Genomic DNA, 18,383 nt, shown 5'->3' on the forward strand with positions numbered 1-18,383 from the left:
TATCATACCAGAATACCACAAAGAAACAGGCAAGGGAGACCTTATAAATATATATGTGCCAGTGGCTGACACTAGGTAGATTGTCCCAAATCCCACCAAGGAGCCTCTTGGTGGGCAGAGGAAAGCAGTTAGAGATGCTGTGGTCCCTTTACCCTTGCATTTAATATTTCATTGTATGATCCTCTCCTTAGTTTTGGTGCCATTCAGGCAGGCAATGCTGCATGGTCAGCTCATTTAATAAAAACATGCTTTTCCCAGTTTTTTGGATTTTTTTCCATTTCATTTTTGTTATTTTCCATTCTATAACTGTTTATTATTTTATTATTCTACTTATTAAGCTGTTTGTTAATAACGTGCTATATCTTCATGTGTGTAAATACTTTAAATATATCAGTAGCACAAATGTACTGCATATAATCTTCAAACAAATATTAGTGCTCACAGTTTATATCGACAAAACTTGATTCTTCTCTCATGCATATCAGAGAGTAATCAAAGAGCAACCCCATTAAACTCAGTGGAGTTACACTGGTATAGATGAGGGGAGAATTGGGCCCACATTGAAATGCAGCTATATCTCTTTTCTCTTTAGTTGTGGTTTATATGAAAAGATATTTACTTTGTAGTTACTGTCATAAATGTCCTGTTATTACTATTTACATCTTGTCCTGTCAACTTTTAACCTTCTCATTAGCAAAAATAAGTTATGCTTTGAGCATCTTACGTTTTCTTCCTCGAAGACTAGGAAGTTGGAATGTTCTCCCCTCCTTCCAACTCCACTTCCAAATTTCCAGATGTCAAGTTAGCAAAAGGTTAAGTGGCATAGAATACAACTAACTTAGTGGCTTCTTCTCTTTCTAGATATCATTACTTATGGTTGGATTCTTGCTAATCTTGGATATTCAATGTTATTTATTTTTATACATCTAAAACCTGAGTTTAACATCAGCCTTCTATCTACATGAAATGGATTTGGTAATTTCAACTCCATCACTACTAGATTACTATCCTCCACACAAAATCCCCACTTACTGAATTTAGCTCACTGTTTTGCATAATTAGCTGTGTGTGCTCAGATGAATAACTGAGTTGAGCTAAAGAAGAGGCAAATTATTCCTCCTTAAAATGCTCTTAATCCAGATCAGAATTAAGATATCGTATTTGTGCTGGTTGTATTGTCTGAGCAATACATGACCTGAAAACCAAAGACTTGATCTTCCAGCCTGGTCAGTGTTTTAAAGTTCATCAACTAAGTAACTGATCTAAGATGCATTAAAATCATATTTCTTTGCTAGTTTTGATATTTGTTCTACATAAAAGTCAAAATATGACTAAAGCAGTCAGAAGGAAGAAAAAAAGAAAAACCCAGTCTTTGAAAGGTAGCATCTGTTTATTCTGTAGCCTTGTTTTTAAATGCTGAGTGTTTCATAGAGTCATGACTACATTGCTGAAAAATAATATTTTGCATTTTTAGAAGCTATGAAATACATTTCTGTTGTGTGCTGTAAGGTCTCTCTCATGTCAGCTGCACCTGCTCTATTTGCATGTGAATTCTGAACAATTCTTGTCCTATGTGACACTTCTGAAATGTCTGTCTGTTCTTTTTTTTTTTTTTTTCCTTTTTAATTCTCAAGCTCACTATTTGGATAAGATAGTTAAAGGTACTGTATATTCGCTCTTTGTTAACCTGCCTATGACTACATGTTTATTGATATATTTATTTTTATAGTGACCACTGCACTAGATTTGGCAAAAGCAACTTTTTCTCATGTGTATTCCATGAACTATAAATTTGGTTCACATTACTTTTAATACATACCTCAGACTTAAAATACTAAGTCTTTTGTGTCACACATGAACATTTTACTAATTGTTACATAAGTTTTTATATGTACTGTACAAATACATTACTTTTTTCCAAAACCAAAAACTGAAGATAACAGTGCATTTGCTGTTTGTTTTATTAATCCTGCTAGTTGGGCACTTAGTTGTGAAGCATTAAATATTTAAGAAAAGAAGCAAACTGACACTCTTGTCACAGAGTAAGAAATCGTCAATTCTAATGCATATGTTGATTAAATAGAGAGAGCGCAACCTCGTTAATATACAGATTCTGTTGCCTCCCTTTCTCTAAATGTTTGAAAAACTATGTGAAATCCTATTTTATGTTTTGTATGAGAAGCTGTAAAAAGCCTTACAAGGTTTGCAATGGAATGGATCAGAGATACAAAAGTCACGGGCAGAATAAGGTCCAACATAAAACAGCAAAGGTTCTCATATCTTCAGTTACGATAAAAGTTAGGTGAAAAACATACTTCTGAAAAGAAAATCCCTATCCCTCTTTCCCCAAATTACCTTTTTTCTATTCCTTTTTTGTGCTTTTTTCATTAGAATATGGCAATATTCATGACAATATCCAGGCTTTCATACAATAAGTCTTGAGTGCACTCAGGTGACTTCTGTAACACTTTGTCAGTAGGGAATTAAATCTCTGTCTTCTATAAACAAAGCAGAATAAATGTATTCAGAAGCAAAATTAGCCTTCTGCATATACAGTTAATAAATACAGTTGGCAACTGCAGCCTGAAAAGAAAAAGGGCAGCAAGACTAATCTCAGCCTGGCATGATGACATGATATCCATAAGTATAACTCCATCATACCTTGTTATGAGAGGCTGTTATGATTCCATTCCTTCTGTACCTACAAATTTTACAAAAGACATAATGCCCCATAGAATTTTTTTATTTTGCGTTACATAGGTGGAGAAGGGAGTCAGTAAATTAATAATTCCATAGAAGACAAATTAATATAATTATCTTGAACAGATTGTTCCAAGAGTGACAAAACATTAACCAAAACCAGGCAGTTTTCTAGTTTACGTATAGGTATATAATGCAAAACCAGTAAAAATAAAAAAATGCTGTGGCAAATTTTATTTATTTTTATGCTGTGTATAGTTACAAATAACTGTTGTGTCCAAAAAAATCTGATTTGTAGCCACCACTACTTCTTAGGATATTTAATACCATTTCTGTACTTGCTTCTGTCAATGTCTTATCACTATCATAGATAAGGAACTAGAATCTACATATTTATAAAGTGTCATCATCCTCATACAGATCATGTTGGCTGCATGCCAGATTTCATCAGTAGGAAGTGACAGATATTGTTTTTATGTAATGTTAGACTGAAAACAATTACAGATTTTGGATATATTAAATTATTTTAATTGTTTCCCAAATTTTCCCTCCTTGGCCATAAAAGCAGACAAGATAGGATATAAAGGTAACAGCACAAAAGCCTTAGGGAGATTGTCACAAAGAATCACTCTCCGCTATCTGTCTTGAAGCACGTCACTACCGTGTTTTTGTTCAGTCTATCAATGTTTTATTGTGGTCCTTATGGTATTTCATTTTGTCCGTCCTAAGTAATCAAATACGCACAGCTATTACATTTAGTTGGAAATCCTGTCAGTCCTGTCCCATCCGTATGCAGCCTGAATCCTAATGTTTGTTAGAATAGATGCTAAGCTGCTTTACTATTTCCTGGGCTTTGCTTATTCTGTGAAAAGGAATGTACTTTTGGCATAAAGTATAGTCATTAAAATAGCCTATACTTTGTGTGATTATTTAATGTACTGTAATTTCACATGAATATACGGCAACTCTGAGACCAGAGAAAATTAATGTTCTCTTTTACTGTGTGCATAGAATCATACTCACTTTCATACTTCAGAATCTGGACGGATTTATTTAAAGTAACGAGGAGCTTAACAAAATCTGTACCAGCAAGTGACCAATATTGTACAAAGCAAATATTAATCTATACATAAGCACAGAAGTGGTATCACTCTACATGACTGTGTTTTGCGCTGTGCGCTCCTCTCTTGCTACTTGTCAAAGAAAATAAAAACTTAATTTTGTCTGGCCTGCAGGTATTTTAGAGGATTGTTGCATATATTTCCTGCCTGCACAGGTAAGTGGTGTCTCAAGTGTCAAGCCAATCAAAGATGCCACTTTGTTAAGAATTAGATTTCCCGAGGTAATGTTGCTGTTCCTCTCCATGTGCAATTACAGTATTTGTGCTGTTATAAAGGCCTGTTCCCAGTAAGTGTCCCCTGTTTGTATTTTTTTAGACTGAAAATAATTGCAATATTTAAATCACTCGTGGTTTCCTTCTTTGTCTCTTTTGTCAGAGGGCTGCCCTGGTCTGTGCAATAGCAATGGAAGATGTACATTGGACCAAAATGGTTGGCATTGTGTTTGCCAGCCAGGATGGAGAGGAGCAGGATGTGATGTAGCCATGGAAACTCTGTGCACTGATAGCAAGGACAATGAAGGAGGTAAGATATACAGAGTTAAATTTTAACACTGGCGAAAATATATTGAGAAACAATTTTGCAATCAAGTGAAAAAATACTGCTGTGAGAAGCATACATATATTTTACTAGCTTGATGAGATTCATGTGAAAATAGATGGAACTACAACATTTACTGCCTTCATTTGGGATGCCAGAGTTGGTTACAAAGGTGTATTTAGAAATCCATTAGTGACACATTAGATTCCAGATAACGTTATTTTATGCAAGGACAAACAGTAGGGTCTTAATTCCACAAGCATTAGAAACATATTGTACACAAATACAGAACAGTTCTAAAATCCTTACTAAGACAACATTTTCATTGACTTCATTAGGAATATCACTGAGTGAAAGGACTGTGTAAAGACTTTGCATTTGGGACCATATTGTTGGAAACACAGGATGTGTGCCAAGTATAAGAATATCTCATTTATCCATAACCTGTGAAGGCAGGTAATGAACAGCACACTCCCAGAACCATTCTTTTACTTGCTATCCTGTGGTCTGTCACTTATCCAACAAACTGAATATTTCTTTTTAGATAACAAGGCCCCAATCCACAATGACATGCGTGCAGGACCACTGGCTTCAGGGATCTGCCTGCGTACATCTCACTGCAGGGTTGGGGCCTAAAAGAGATATAAAAGGTAGATATAACTTATCAACCTGTCTTCAGAATCATATCTACCATGTGAAGGAAATAATATAGTAAAATATTGGATTGAACTTCACATTACTCCTGTTGCTTCTCTCCCCCGGCATCTCAGAACTCTGCAGGGGAGAGCCCTCTACCCCAACCCCTATCCCCACCTCCCCACACACCCTACCACACCATACACCCCCTGCCTCTTTGTGAGCCTGGGGAAATGAAACTGCTGGGAGGGGCTACCCAAAAGCTCAACCAGAAGGAGCAGAGGCAAGCAGCTGCAATAAGGACCTTTGGACACCGATTATGTCATCAGTGCCCAATTTCAGTTTTTGCTCTGGACATTCCTTCCCTGCGTTGACTGGCTGTTTGCTCCAGTTCCCTTCCGCATAGTCTCTTTGCTTCTGTCTAGCATGGTGTGGCCCTGATCTCAATTATACACATAATAAAGAATAGTAGTAATAACAACATTTATCATTGAGATCATACATGAGGAAAACATTATTGTCAAAACATCTTTGCTCAGTTTATTTTCTATTTTTCAGATTGTATGTTAAGATAAATGTTTATTTCCAACACTTTTATATTTTTTATTTTGTATTTTGAGTTAACTTTTCATATGTTTCACAGTTTAGGTCCTGAGGTGACCCATTAGGCTCTAGTGACCAGTTGGTTCAGTTGGACAGTGAGCCAAAATTGGACCAAGCTCTCCGCCCTGTGTAGGCTGGCACAGCGCCACTGAAATCAATGTAGACTTCAGTGGAGAATGTAGGTTTAGCGTACATCTACACTGCAAAAAAAAAAAAAAATACCCATAGCAGCAAGTCTGAGACGCAAGTCAACTGACTCAGATTTTGCTACAGGGCTAAAAATAGCAGTGTAGACGTTCTCACTTGGGGCTGTAGCTCAAGTTCTGAGACCCAGCCCTGTCACCGTGCTTCAGAGACTGGGCTCCAGCCCAAGGAGGAACAAGTACATTGCTATTTTTAGTCCTTTAGCATGAATCTGAGTCAGGTTACACAGGTTTCAGACTCGCTGCTCTGGGTTTCTTTTTGCAGTGTGGTTATACCCTTAGGCTACATCTACAGTTAAAACAGTGCCCCTGTAGCACTTCCATGTAACCACTCACTACAGCAACAGGAGGTTGTTCTCTCATCATTGTAGTTCGTCCCCCTGCCCAAGAGGTAGTAGTTAGGTACATGGAAGATTTTTCACACCCATGAACGATGTAGCTGGGTCAACTTAACTTTTTAGTGTAGACCTGGCTTAGACTATAGCAACTGACAAGTGGTGCTCAGGGAATCATGTTCAGACAAACAAGGTGTTTGTGAAGGAAGAGGAGAGATGAAAAATTGTGAACATGAAAGAATATGTAGAAAAGAAGGAAAAATAGAAAAATAGATGGACTAGAACAAGAACAACTTGGAGGGAGAAAGTAGGTGATGTTAAGGAAGAAGGGAGAGAAGGTAGAAGTCCAAAGAGAGAAGAAAACAGATTGGGTAAGTGTGAGTGAAAACAGAATGAGGTAAGATATCAGAAACTAAAGGAGAGACTCAGTAGCAAATAGCATACCAGGGAGAGAAAACTAATGGGAAATGAAAAAACAAAATAAAGAGATCAAGGAAAAAAGGAGATATTTTTCAGACACAAGAAAAGAGGAAAGAACAGAGAATAAGTAGTAGGATCAGAAAAAAAACATGAGCCCAGAAACTGATGAAGCAAAGAGAAAACAGAATGAAAGAAAACACAGAAAAATATTCATACAAAGAAATAAGAAAAATGAATGATAAAGCAAAAGAAAAGGTCTAAGACTTTTAGGATGGTGAAGCGTTTTATTTTATTTCCTATATTTTTTTTTTATTTTCATGATTAACATTTCACAGCTCCATCTGGAAAGAGGGTTGGCAAAATGTTGTTGCGGTGGGGGTTGAGTCACAGTGTGTGATAATATTACTCTTGGGTGTGCTGTTCCATTAGTGGACTGTTTGTGGGGTTGTTTGTTTGTTTAATTTGTTTTTTAATCTATATACCACAGCAAAAGGTTTTTTATTAATTTCAAACCTTGATTGGGCCCAGTGGAAAAGATTCAAAATAATTTAAATAAATAAATAACCCAGCTCAAAGGGTACTGAAAGAGAAACAAGGAAAAGTAAGCACCTGTTTGTTAGAAGTCAGCCTAGAGAGAGGTGTGTTGCTTCTCCGGTCACCAAGAGTTTTAGCAATCAAGCAGCTAATCTCCCAATAAGCCATCCAGATTCCAGACCACATTAGGTAGTAGCAAAAAGACATTTCTTAGCTGTATTTGTTTATTTTAGGAGATATAATATTCTGAGCACATTGGCTGAATTTATATCAGTGACTAGTCTGGACACTGTGGTTTATGTTCTGTTAGATTCAGTAGTTAAATAATTATTGTTGTCTTGGTTGCTAGCTAAATTAGATACTATGCTTAATGTTACTTTAAATACTGCATGGTGTTGCTTTGATTCCTAGCTGTTACTGGGATTGATTTTGTAACCTCTCAGAGCACAAAACTCCCATTGACTTCAGTTATAGAATTGGATTATTTTTAAACACATTTCTTTCTAAGCATTGTTGCCATATTTCTGGAGTGGATATTATATATCTGCCTTTTGCTGTAGGGTTCCATGCTACATTATGGATTGCGCCCTGTCTTGTAAAGGAAGGATGACTTTTTTCTTAAACTTCCTGGGTTTAGGGTGGATACCGATTTCTGAGATTTAGCTCACATTTTAACAATTCATATTGGAGTGTGGATGCGCACAGTGAGCATAGGCTGAATTCTGCTTTTAATGTACTTGTGAGGAGGGGAGGGCCTCTATTTGAATTCAGTGGGAACAAGTATGTGCACCCAAAGACAGAGGATGCTTGTACTTCCTCACTTAGAAAAATTGCTCCTGTATTACACTATATAAAAATGACCCATATTTTATCATTATCATATCTGTAGAATTTCCATTTAAGTCAATTGTGGTTTCCTATAAAAATCATCAGCTAGTTATGGCTCAGAGTAAAGTAAAATGTACATGTAAGGATCTCACTTATCTTCTGAAATGAAAGTGAAGTCTTTTTTCTCAGGTGCAATCAGTTTATCCTGAAACACAACTCCATATACACAGTATAAGGAGCAAGGAGGGACTGAAACTGCACAATAATGCGGGAGGTGTTTACAATGGTCATAATTGCTGCGGTGAGCTGAACAGACTCCATGCTTGCCGTACTATGGCATCTGCTCAGGCAATCCAAGGAAAAGGGCGCGAAATGATTGTCTGCCGTTGCTTTCACGGAGGGAGGGAGGGTTGACTGACGACATTTACCCATAACCACTCGCGACAAATTTTTGGCCCCATCAGGCATTGGGAGCTCAGCCCAGAATTCCAATGGGCAGCGGGGACTGCGGGAACTGTGGGATAGCTACCCACAGTGCACCGCTCAGAGTTTTTTTGTTTGTTTGTTTTGGGGGGAGGGATAGCTCAGCAGTTTGAGCAGTGGTCTGCTAAACCCAGGGTTGTGAGTTCAATCCTTGAGGGGGCCATTTAGGGATCTGGGGCAAAAATTGGGGATTGGTCCTGCTTTGAGCAGGGGGTTGGACTAGATGACCTCCTGAGGTCCCTTCCAACCCTGATATTCTATGAGTCTATGAAATATCTATTAGGAGTCTGTAGATCTTGGGAAGCTCCTCAAAAGAAAAAGTTTCTTGGGCAAGGAGCCTACAGAGCTTATTTCTGCAGGAGAAAATATGCAGGCTTTATCAGCTCTACAGGTTCTCCAAGCCATTTAAAAACTCAGCAGGCACTCAGTCCCAGCAGCAACCGTCTGTGGAGTTTTATAGCGCTGATTTATACAGTAACAGCCTGGTTTGCCTCTCATTAAAGTCAATGGGAAAACTCTCACTGATTAAATAGGAGACTTGGATTGGGTCCTATTCTGAGCTATATGTGACCTTGAAAACAGTCAGAAAGAGCTGGAACTTCCACTAATCACGAAAGTCGACTTATAGTGAAATAAATAAATCTATGCAAAAAAATACATTTCCTACACCTTGACTCCATAGTATATAGAATTTCAAAAGGAATGTCAGTTATGGGGGTTAAGTGATATTACCATCCTTCCTTGGCCTGCTTTGTAGAATTTAATTCTAAAATGCACCTTTGAGAAATATTACCCATCAACCTCCTATTTAATTCATGTTTCTTTTAAAAACGGGGCTTATAATTTTGCCAGTTTGTGGATCTCTTATCTATATCCTATTTTGAATTTACTTCCCAAATGTACCAGTTTTCCAGAGGGGGCAGGAAAATGGCACAAAACACACCCTAGTGGAGTTCTGACCCCTCCCTTTCAGTGCCTTTTTATTAATCTCTAGAGATAGCAATTCTTAAAACAAGACCATATCCTATTGCAGTTCTTGCATGTTTCAGCTAAGGAAAAAGTACAGCTAGTCAAGATTTTTATTACAAGATTTTAAACTTTCTGAATGGATGAACATTTTCTCTACACAAATATATACATACCTGCTGTACATAAAAGAACAACTTATATCTAGACTCAAAAATACAAAATAGTCTCCTTAAGTTGGTAATGATTATTGAATGGGCTGGAACATCTTTGATTTTCCTTGTATTTTTTTCTTTTAATTCTGAGAAATATAGCAGCTAAGTCAAGTCTAATAATTTTAGGCTAAACTAAAATACATCAATGATTTTGTTGAGCTATTCCACCAAGGCTATTTTACTTTTTGACACAGAGGGCAATAGACAGACAACTTAGTGTCACTAGACAGCACTAGCTATATAAGTATAGAGAAAGAATGAAAAATGTTCTCTTAAGTTATAGAGAGCCAGATTCATAACCATCCGTCACTCGCTTGGGCAAGTTGCTGATAAACTCCACAGAAAAATAACAAACAGTGTGTACCTGTATCTTGGCTGGTGAAAATGAGATTCTTTCTCTGATTGATGTTAGCAGAGAGGCTTGTAAAAATGCATTTCCAGCTGATTAGTTCAGAAGATGTCAATCTCATGCAGTTTTATGACCTGCAGACTACACAGCAGATGTACATTTGCTTTTTATAAACTAACAAAGATGAATGACTAAATTTGTGCATTTCTCTTTGGCAACTGTACCAAATATTGCCTGAGGGAGAACATAGAAGTGTAAAAATCAAAACAAAGCCTTTAACCGTGACTGTACTGGGTTTTAACACTGACCCACGTTAGTCTAGCCAAAACCAATATGGTATCAGAATATTTTGGTTATGAAAGCTTTCATATTTTAATGGAATCAGTCTGAAGAAAATCCTCCCAGGTATTATCAGTAATGCTTCTTCTTAATTCAATGTATGCTCTGAGTCATCACTCCTTTACCACTCCTGAAGTGCCCACTGATGTTGGTTGACTGAAGTAGGAGTTTTATGTGACCAAGAAATGGATCATCAGGCCCTTAATACTGTGCCAGCACACTAACTCTGTTCCATTGTAGTATAGAAATTCATAAGCAAAATGCAGCATAAGCTACATTTGGAAGAAAACTTTATTTATATCATTTTAGCACATAATGCATTAATATAACCATGGTTTATTTGCGTGTGTGGTTTTAGTTTTAATAATAAAGCCAGCTGCTTTGTAAATGGAACTATCATAGGCTTCCTCAAGCTGCTGTATCAGTATATTTTCTGTTCTTTTGCAAAAATACAGTCCTCTTTCCTTATCTAAATTGAATGATAATATGCTTGAGCTATTTCAGCTTTGCTCCTCTTTTGGGGAAAACAATTATCAGCTCTACGATACTGTATTACATTACCTAGAAAACTTTCTGTAGCTGATGTTTCCAGACTTGTTTTACTTGCAGCTAATTAAACAGTAATCTATTTGAGTTTGATTTTAATCCCCCCCCATATTAGATTTCTAGAGATGACAGGTTTAATCTGTATCATATGTGAATGTGCTGCACCTATACATAAAAAAAAAAATCCACGTGTACATAAAGCATGCTTGTGTTAGCTAACATTCAGCACCAGCTGCTCATGAATTAAAATATAAAATGTTTAGCATAGATTTTTCTCTCATACATTTTTATGCAAAAGACTTAGCTTTGCTAATAGCCACAAACCCTTTCTTCCAAAGTTAAAAAAATCTAGCTTGATAAATGTTCTTTAATATTTAAAGCTATTTGCAGCACAAATACATTATATAGGTTCAAGAAAGCAGTGGAGTGGGAGTTACCTGTTTCTCTTCCTTGCATACCAAATAACCTTGCATAAAAGCTACTTAACCTCCATAAAAAGTATTTAATATTTATAAGTCAGCTGTGTCTGGAGAGCCTAAATGCTTTGTTTTGTTTTAAATAAGCAAAATTTTTAATAACTATTTTTAATATGGGGACTAAACCTGCAAGATGCTGAGTGGCTTCAATTCCTATTGATTTCCATGGGAGTTTGGGAGCTCAGTACAAGGTTGGTCCTTTCATTTATTGAAAGTGAATTATTAAAAATCTAAACTACTGATATTATTTCATACTATAATAATTTTTAAATCCCTCTGAATGAAAATTGTGTCTAATTGCTCATTCAGATATAAAGAACAGAAAGAAGTATTATTCATTTGTCTGAATTTCTGCCCACAGATGGATTAATTGACTGCATGGATCCTGACTGCTGCTTGCAGAGTTCCTGCCAAAATCAGCCCTACTGTCGTGGACTGCCTGATCCCCAAGATATCATTAGCCAAAGCCAACAATCACCATCTCAGCAAGCTGCCAAATCTTTTTATGACCGGATCAGTTTTCTTACAGGGCCGGACAGCACCCATGTAATACCTGGAGAAAATCCTTTCAATAAGAGGTGAATATGAATAGATCATTCCTTCATCAGCATAAAATGATATTTTAAAGTGTATATATGATTCACATTGTTAGGAGATCCACTGCAATTGTGACATTTAATGGGGCGGGCTTTCAACAAATGCATCATTAATTTTTTTTAAAATATGACTATTTTATCTGATTTCTTACAAAAATTCAAATGGCTGGCGCTAGTGAGTTACACACACTTTGCCGTGTTAGTACCTAGGTTCTAAGAGGCTATTTCATTCAAGATTAAATAAATCTTCATTTAACCAGTTGATTTGGGTTAGCTCAGTTGGCAGTATATCAAACCAATGAAAATACCTCAGAAGGAAAGGCAGAGGGGCACTTTTTAAGCTGAGGTCAGTAAATAATATTAATTATGAATTAATGTAATAGGATTATTAAGTGCATGACAGTATGGTTGCAATATACAGTTTGACTGGTGCTTTACAGAGTAGTAATGCCCTAAAAATAAACCAGGAACTGAAAGCAGGTGTCTTACATCTCACTGAGTGAAAGAAGATGATTTACACTAGCATTCCTGAATCTGCAGTTAGCAGCATTTGATGCAGTTGGGCAAGCAATTGATTAAAAGTTGGTGCACAAATGTTCCTTATTGCCCCTTTTACATTTTATACTTCTTGGTCCGTACAGAGTTACAGATTGCCTTGGAATTAATTGGAAAGTACATTTTTCTTTATGAAAATGCCAGAGATATGACACAGAAGGAAAGCCTAGAATTTATAAATTTTAAAAATTCATCCCTAAATTCTTGGTAACTCTCCCAAGACAATGTGCACCAAATTAAATATACAGGGTAAATATAGAAGCAATTAGAGAATGTAAATTAGAGTTTATAAGAGGGCAATGGCTTGGCAGAGTTTCAGTATGGATTACACAGATGCCATGTAATGGTGTGTTTGTTTTTTTAAGTTGTGTTACTGATAATCATGCTAGTAATACCTGAGCAAATAATTGCATAATCTAATTCTGCACTTTTTCCCACAGCCTTGCATCTGTCATCAGGGGCCAAGTATTAACTGCCGATGGAACGCCACTCATTGGAGTTAATGTCTCCTTTTTACATTATCCAGAATATGGTTATACAATCACTCGCCAAGATGGAATGTAAGTTTGCTGCCAGCCACTTCTATCATTAGAATATGGAGATTGCAGTTTTACTTAATTTGAAAGCCTTGTTCCACCAGGAGTTGTAGACACTATCACTGCAAACTGTTCCTTTGTAAATACTGCAAAAACAGTTATCAGACATTTTCCTATTTGTTGATTATTTCTTTTAATTACTATTTTGAGAAAGGAAAAAGTTCTTGTTTATTTAAACACAGAGGCCATATTCTCCACTTTCTTACCCCAGTTTTACACCAATGTAATTTGAATAACTTTTCCATTGCTTCCAGTTGTGTTACACTGGCATAAAACGGGAGCAACAGGATAAAGAATCAGATCCATAAAATGCAAACTGTAAATGGCTTTGCACAGTATGTGACTTCTTTTTACTTTGCTGAATAACCTTATGATTTCTCTTAGGTTTGACTTGGTGGCAAATGGTGGTGCATCTCTAACTCTGGTGTTTGAAAGATCACCATTCCTCACACAGTATCACACAGTATGGATTCCGTGGAATGTCTTTTATGTCATGGATACCCTGGTCATGAAGAAGGAAGAGAATGACATTCCCAGCTGTGATCTGAGTGGATTTGTGAGGCCAAACCCTGTCATTGTGTCATCACCTTTATCTACCTTCTTTAGGATTTCTCCTGAAGACAGTCCCATTATCCCTGAGACACAGGTACAATGTGCTTTAAACTAAATAACATTTTCTATCAGATGTATTTTAGATTATCATGAAGAAGATATATGCTGCTGATCTATAATAATAAAGAATGTTGCATAATTAGTGGAAAAAGTGCTATATGTGAGTAAGTTAACACCAGTATTATGTATTTTCAAAATCAGGTGCACAAAAGTATCTTGCATGCAAATACCTGACTTGTATACATGCCTGCCATAATTATAAGATACTGCGTGTCATGAACTGACAGATGTTAGCTGTGCATTGCCTTACAGGATCTGATGATCCTGCATGTTCAAAATGGGCATAGATTTGTGTATTTGACTTTGACTGTCAGCCCTTAGTGCTCAAAATTATTATTTTTTAAGAACACACCTATAAAATTTTAAGTGAGAGATGAGGTTTTTTTATTGCAGTGCAAAGCCTTTATAGGACTATAGTTTGATTAATGTTATCAATTCATTGTTAATAAATATTATGTGCATTTGTATTTTTTCAGTAGTAAGTGAGAAATTTCGCATTTGTGATATTTAAGGACATGATCTTGCAGGGCACTGAGCACTCTGAGTACCTTTTGAAACCTTTACACCTCCACACTTCGTAGGAGCAAGACCTAAAGTTGGGTTAAAGTTATCAAAAATGTAGTTTTGAACTAAAAATATATGCTTTGAAGATTTTTTGTTTCTAATATAGATTACATTACATTCCTTAATCTCAAATCACTAATAGAATTTTCCTCTGCTCCCAAATAGAATTGCATTTGAAGAAATGACAATCGTCTTGGATTTTCCTGCTAAATTAGCTATTTTGTTTGTTTGCTTGCTTGCTTGCTTCATTATAACTGTGTAGAACATGTTTTTATGACTCTTCAGGAAGAAATATCCTTGCTTCCTGAGGGGGAACATAGCGGGTGCAATTAAAATTGGTTACATTTAGAGCTTTTAAGAAAAGGACAAAACAATAAAATAATTCATGGTAGGAACTGGTAAAGTATAAACAAACTGCAATTAAATATATTTAAGCCTAGGCTAGGCTACCCAGTATAGGCTTTTATCCTTCAGTGCTGTTTCTCTACATTTGATAGCTGCAACTTAGGTCAAAAATTATTTGCATAATACAATCCATTTCAAAATAGCTCCAATTTTCATGTTGTGGCAGCATATGATAGATTTGGTTCCAAACATTGATGGGAAGTGGCAAATATATTATTATAAAACAAGGAATAGTAATACTGTACAATGCTAGTTGTAAAGAGCCTTAAAATCTTTTTGTTACATATGCATATATAAAAAAATAAAAATAATCCCCCTCCAAAAAGCCATCTTCACACCTGGCTTATTGTTTGACCTGTGCTAATGTGAGCACTTTTTGATTAAGGTAAGACACTAATTATTCATGCAAAAAGCTAATAATTAGACTATGCAAAAACACAAAGTAAGGATTGTTTTCTCCACTCAGTGCATACACATAACTCATATTTCTTCTAATGGAAGTTACACAAATATATCAAGACTAATATACTCCATGAAGGTCAGATTCTAATCTCAGAAGCATGTGCATAATGCTACATCTCCCAGTACAAATTCAGATTTGCAGCTTATTCTATTCAAAAACTATCCATTAAGTTTCTGAGGAATGCTTGTATTTGTTTTTCTGAAAAGAGCCAGAGCCAGATTTACTGTAGGGGAGATTGGAGTTGGCATAGAAAACATAGAGGAGCAACTCCCCAGTTCCCTGCTAATCAACCATCCTGCTCATGTGGATTGGCAACACTCAGCACCACACGCAGGGGAGAATAATGTGCTGCATTAACTCTAGAGGTAACACTTCATCATCCCTTAAAGGTACTGTAACCCTAAGAGTGTTCTTCTGGAAACAGTACTTTAGGGGATGATGAATCGTTACCTCTAGAGTCAGTGCAGCACACAAAAGGATTTAGGCACCTAACTGCCACTGTAGGTGCCTAAATCCCAGAATCAGGCCCCACTGGGATTCACAAAATACCTGCTCAGCTTCCACTGAGCCCTTAGTCAACCAAACTTGCTTAGCCTTAAAAGTTCCCAAGGTGCCATTGTGTCTGCCTGAGCGTATATGCGCTGAAGTCCCATGCCAGGCACCTAACAGACACCTACACTCCCGAGCATTCCACAGACTGGAGAAAGATAGTCTTTCCTCTGTCTAATTTGCCTGTTGGGTCTGAGCTGGTAAGCGTGCAGCTCGCTTCGTGGAATGGTCCAATACATGAGTTCACACAAAAAAACCAATGCCAGAACCGCTGCATCCTCATAACTTTTAGCTCAGTGGTTAAGGTACTCACCTGAGATGTGGGAGACCCTCGGTTCAAGTCCCCCAGGGAGCTGTTCTCTCTCCGGGGCGTGACCTAACAACTGAGCTATGGGATATTCTGATGTGGAGCTCTTTCAATCTCTCCTGTTGAAGCTGCTCCACTGTGAATATGAGTCATTGGAGCAGAAGGACTAGATCCTGGTATGACACTTCTCAGAGTGCCCAGGACTGTGGATCACTTTGTTTCCCCCCTGGCCTCAGTGAGAGAGTGAGTTACTGGTGCTAATCTGGGTGTCAGCTCCCTGACACCATCAGTCTGTTGCCCACCAAAACAATCTCCTCAGGCCTCTGCCATCCCCTACTTTGCCTTGCAGGTTAACAGTAGGTGTATCCTAGCCTCTGAATCCTCTGAAAGCATCCCCACTGTAGTATCCAGCCTCGTCACTGGGGACACTCAGAAATTACCAGATATTCTCTCTCCAGAGGAACAGTATACACACAGGCTGACAGGTACAAGTCAGGATCAGATCCTGTATAACATCACAGCACTAAAATATATTTATTGTGAAACAGTCATAACTTTATTAGCAAAGATTGAGATTTAAGAGTTAGAGAGTAGGGATAACAAGTGGAAACAGAAATGGTTACATTGTAAAAAAGTATAACGTGCTTCTTAGAGTCTAAACTTAACTTTCTTCTTTGAGTGATGGTCCCTATGCGTATTCCTCCATGGCTACACATGCACCCAAGTCGGAGAATTCTTGACAGCAGTGTCTGTTAATCTACGCATGTGCCCTCGCTCTCCTCATGCCTCCAACTTGGAAGATAAAAGGCAGAGTGGACTGACCGCCTCTCCAGTTTCTTCTTATCACTGCATGGCTTGGGTTGACACCTCCAGTGTCTGGAGCTTCATCTTCCTTTATTCTGTGAGCTGCAAATACATATGTATATATTTTGTAAAACATTTTAGAGCTTTATCTGATAGTTTTTAGCTAAATTTGGTAATTTAATAGTTATACTCTCCATCAGGAGGAATTCCCTTCTGCCCCGTACTATGCCCAGGATTCTGAGCTTCAAATCTGTGCTTCCAGCCCATGCTGCTTCTCAGGCAATGATGACCATCAATGCAACCTTTACTGCCTTGGGATTGCGCACCTCTCAGCGAGGTGTAGATCGTGTTACTAGTTCCCTGGTCATACTTTTGAGGGGTGGGAACTTTGCCTTAAGAAGCACTTATTGGAGAAGGCCATGAGGCCGCAGTCAGACCCGGGGCAAGTCTTCTTGTTTAGCCTATGTGGACTTAGGATGTTCTAAGTCACAGGGTCATGACAAGAAAGTCCACAAATCCAGGGCTCTGTCAGTACCAGACTGCACTCCAGCAGCAACGGTGCCTCTAGTACTAATTGCTCCAGCTATGTTAGTTCATATGGACAAGATCCCTTGCACTCTAGAGAGAGCAGTCTTATGCTCCATCTGATGACACCTTTGATCTCTGAGATCCCCAGCCTCCATCACCACCAGGTCCTTCCCTCACAAAGGAGGTCCTAAATCCACCAGGAGTTGCAACTTAAGTGGAAGAGTCTCTCTCCCATTCCATCATCTAGTCATGGTTTCCTTACAACGGAACCATTGGTACTGCTAATGGATGCAGAATCAGCATTTTCTTTCTCAGGAAATTCTGAACCACCCAATATACCGATGTCTCCTCCTCTGAGGCATGCCTTCCTAGACAAGCAATCTGGATTGGTCTGGAACCAACCTCCAAACCTACAACTGCCTCAAAACTGTTGATACCCCATGCCATGGGGACCTTCACAATCACTGTTTGACCCACCTTATTGGCCAAACTGGGGAGAGTGGGGCCTGTATCATCCAGCATAGTCACCGCAATCTAGGGAGTCAGTCCACTCTTCCTCACCAAGAGGACAGCCAGAGATTCCTCCTGACGCCATGGAAGAGAAAGATTATGAGCTGGATCCAGAAGTTCTGCCGGTACCAACCAGACTGCCCTCACCATCTCTCAATGAAGCACTTGCTCCAATGTTTCCATTCCCCCTAATGACTAGAAGCAGTTTCAGGAACTGTTATGTTGGGTTGCACAGGAGCTACGGATCTCCCTTAAGGAAGGTTCAGGATCCTCAGCATAAACTCGTGGAGATCCTCCAGTTGTCTAGATCCAGCCAAACAGTACTTCCTGTTAATGAAGCCATTCTGGAACCAGCTAGTACAGTTTGGAATACCCCAGCCACTTATGTCCTTACCCCCACGAGGGAAAAAAACCTTTATTTTGTCCCAGCCAAAAGAGCGGAATTTCTCTTTTCTCATCTTGTTCCTAACTCTTTAGTTGTCTGAGTTGCCATAGACAGATCTAGACAGCAACATCCTAGATCTACTCCAGTGGATAAAGAGG

General features: G+C 38.0%; 1 protein-coding gene across 10 annotated transcripts in view; it reads left to right on the plus strand.

Moving 5' to 3' along the window:
- The window catches only part of TENM3 (teneurin transmembrane protein 3), a 468,379-nt gene that overhangs the window by 384,326 nt on the left and 65,670 nt on the right, over positions 1–18,383 (plus strand). For 8 of the 10 annotated variants that reach the window (XM_077814521.1, XM_077814523.1, XM_077814522.1 and 5 more), the window contains 4 exons: positions 4,197–4,343; positions 11,653–11,869; positions 12,883–13,002; positions 13,423–13,684. In XM_077814521.1, coding sequence (XP_077670647.1) covers positions 4,197–4,343; positions 11,653–11,869; positions 12,883–13,002; positions 13,423–13,684 — 746 coding nt within the window. Of the gene's footprint in view, positions 1–1,634; positions 1,662–4,196; positions 4,344–11,652; positions 11,870–12,882; positions 13,003–13,422; positions 13,685–18,383 lie in introns of all 10 variants that reach the window. The other 2 variants (XM_077814520.1, XM_077814528.1) reach the window with 2 other exon arrangements.

This window comes from Eretmochelys imbricata, chromosome 4 (assembly GCF_965152235.1).
Source record: "Eretmochelys imbricata isolate rEreImb1 chromosome 4, rEreImb1.hap1, whole genome shotgun sequence".
Classification (NCBI taxonomy): Eukaryota; Metazoa; Chordata; order Testudines; family Cheloniidae; genus Eretmochelys; species Eretmochelys imbricata.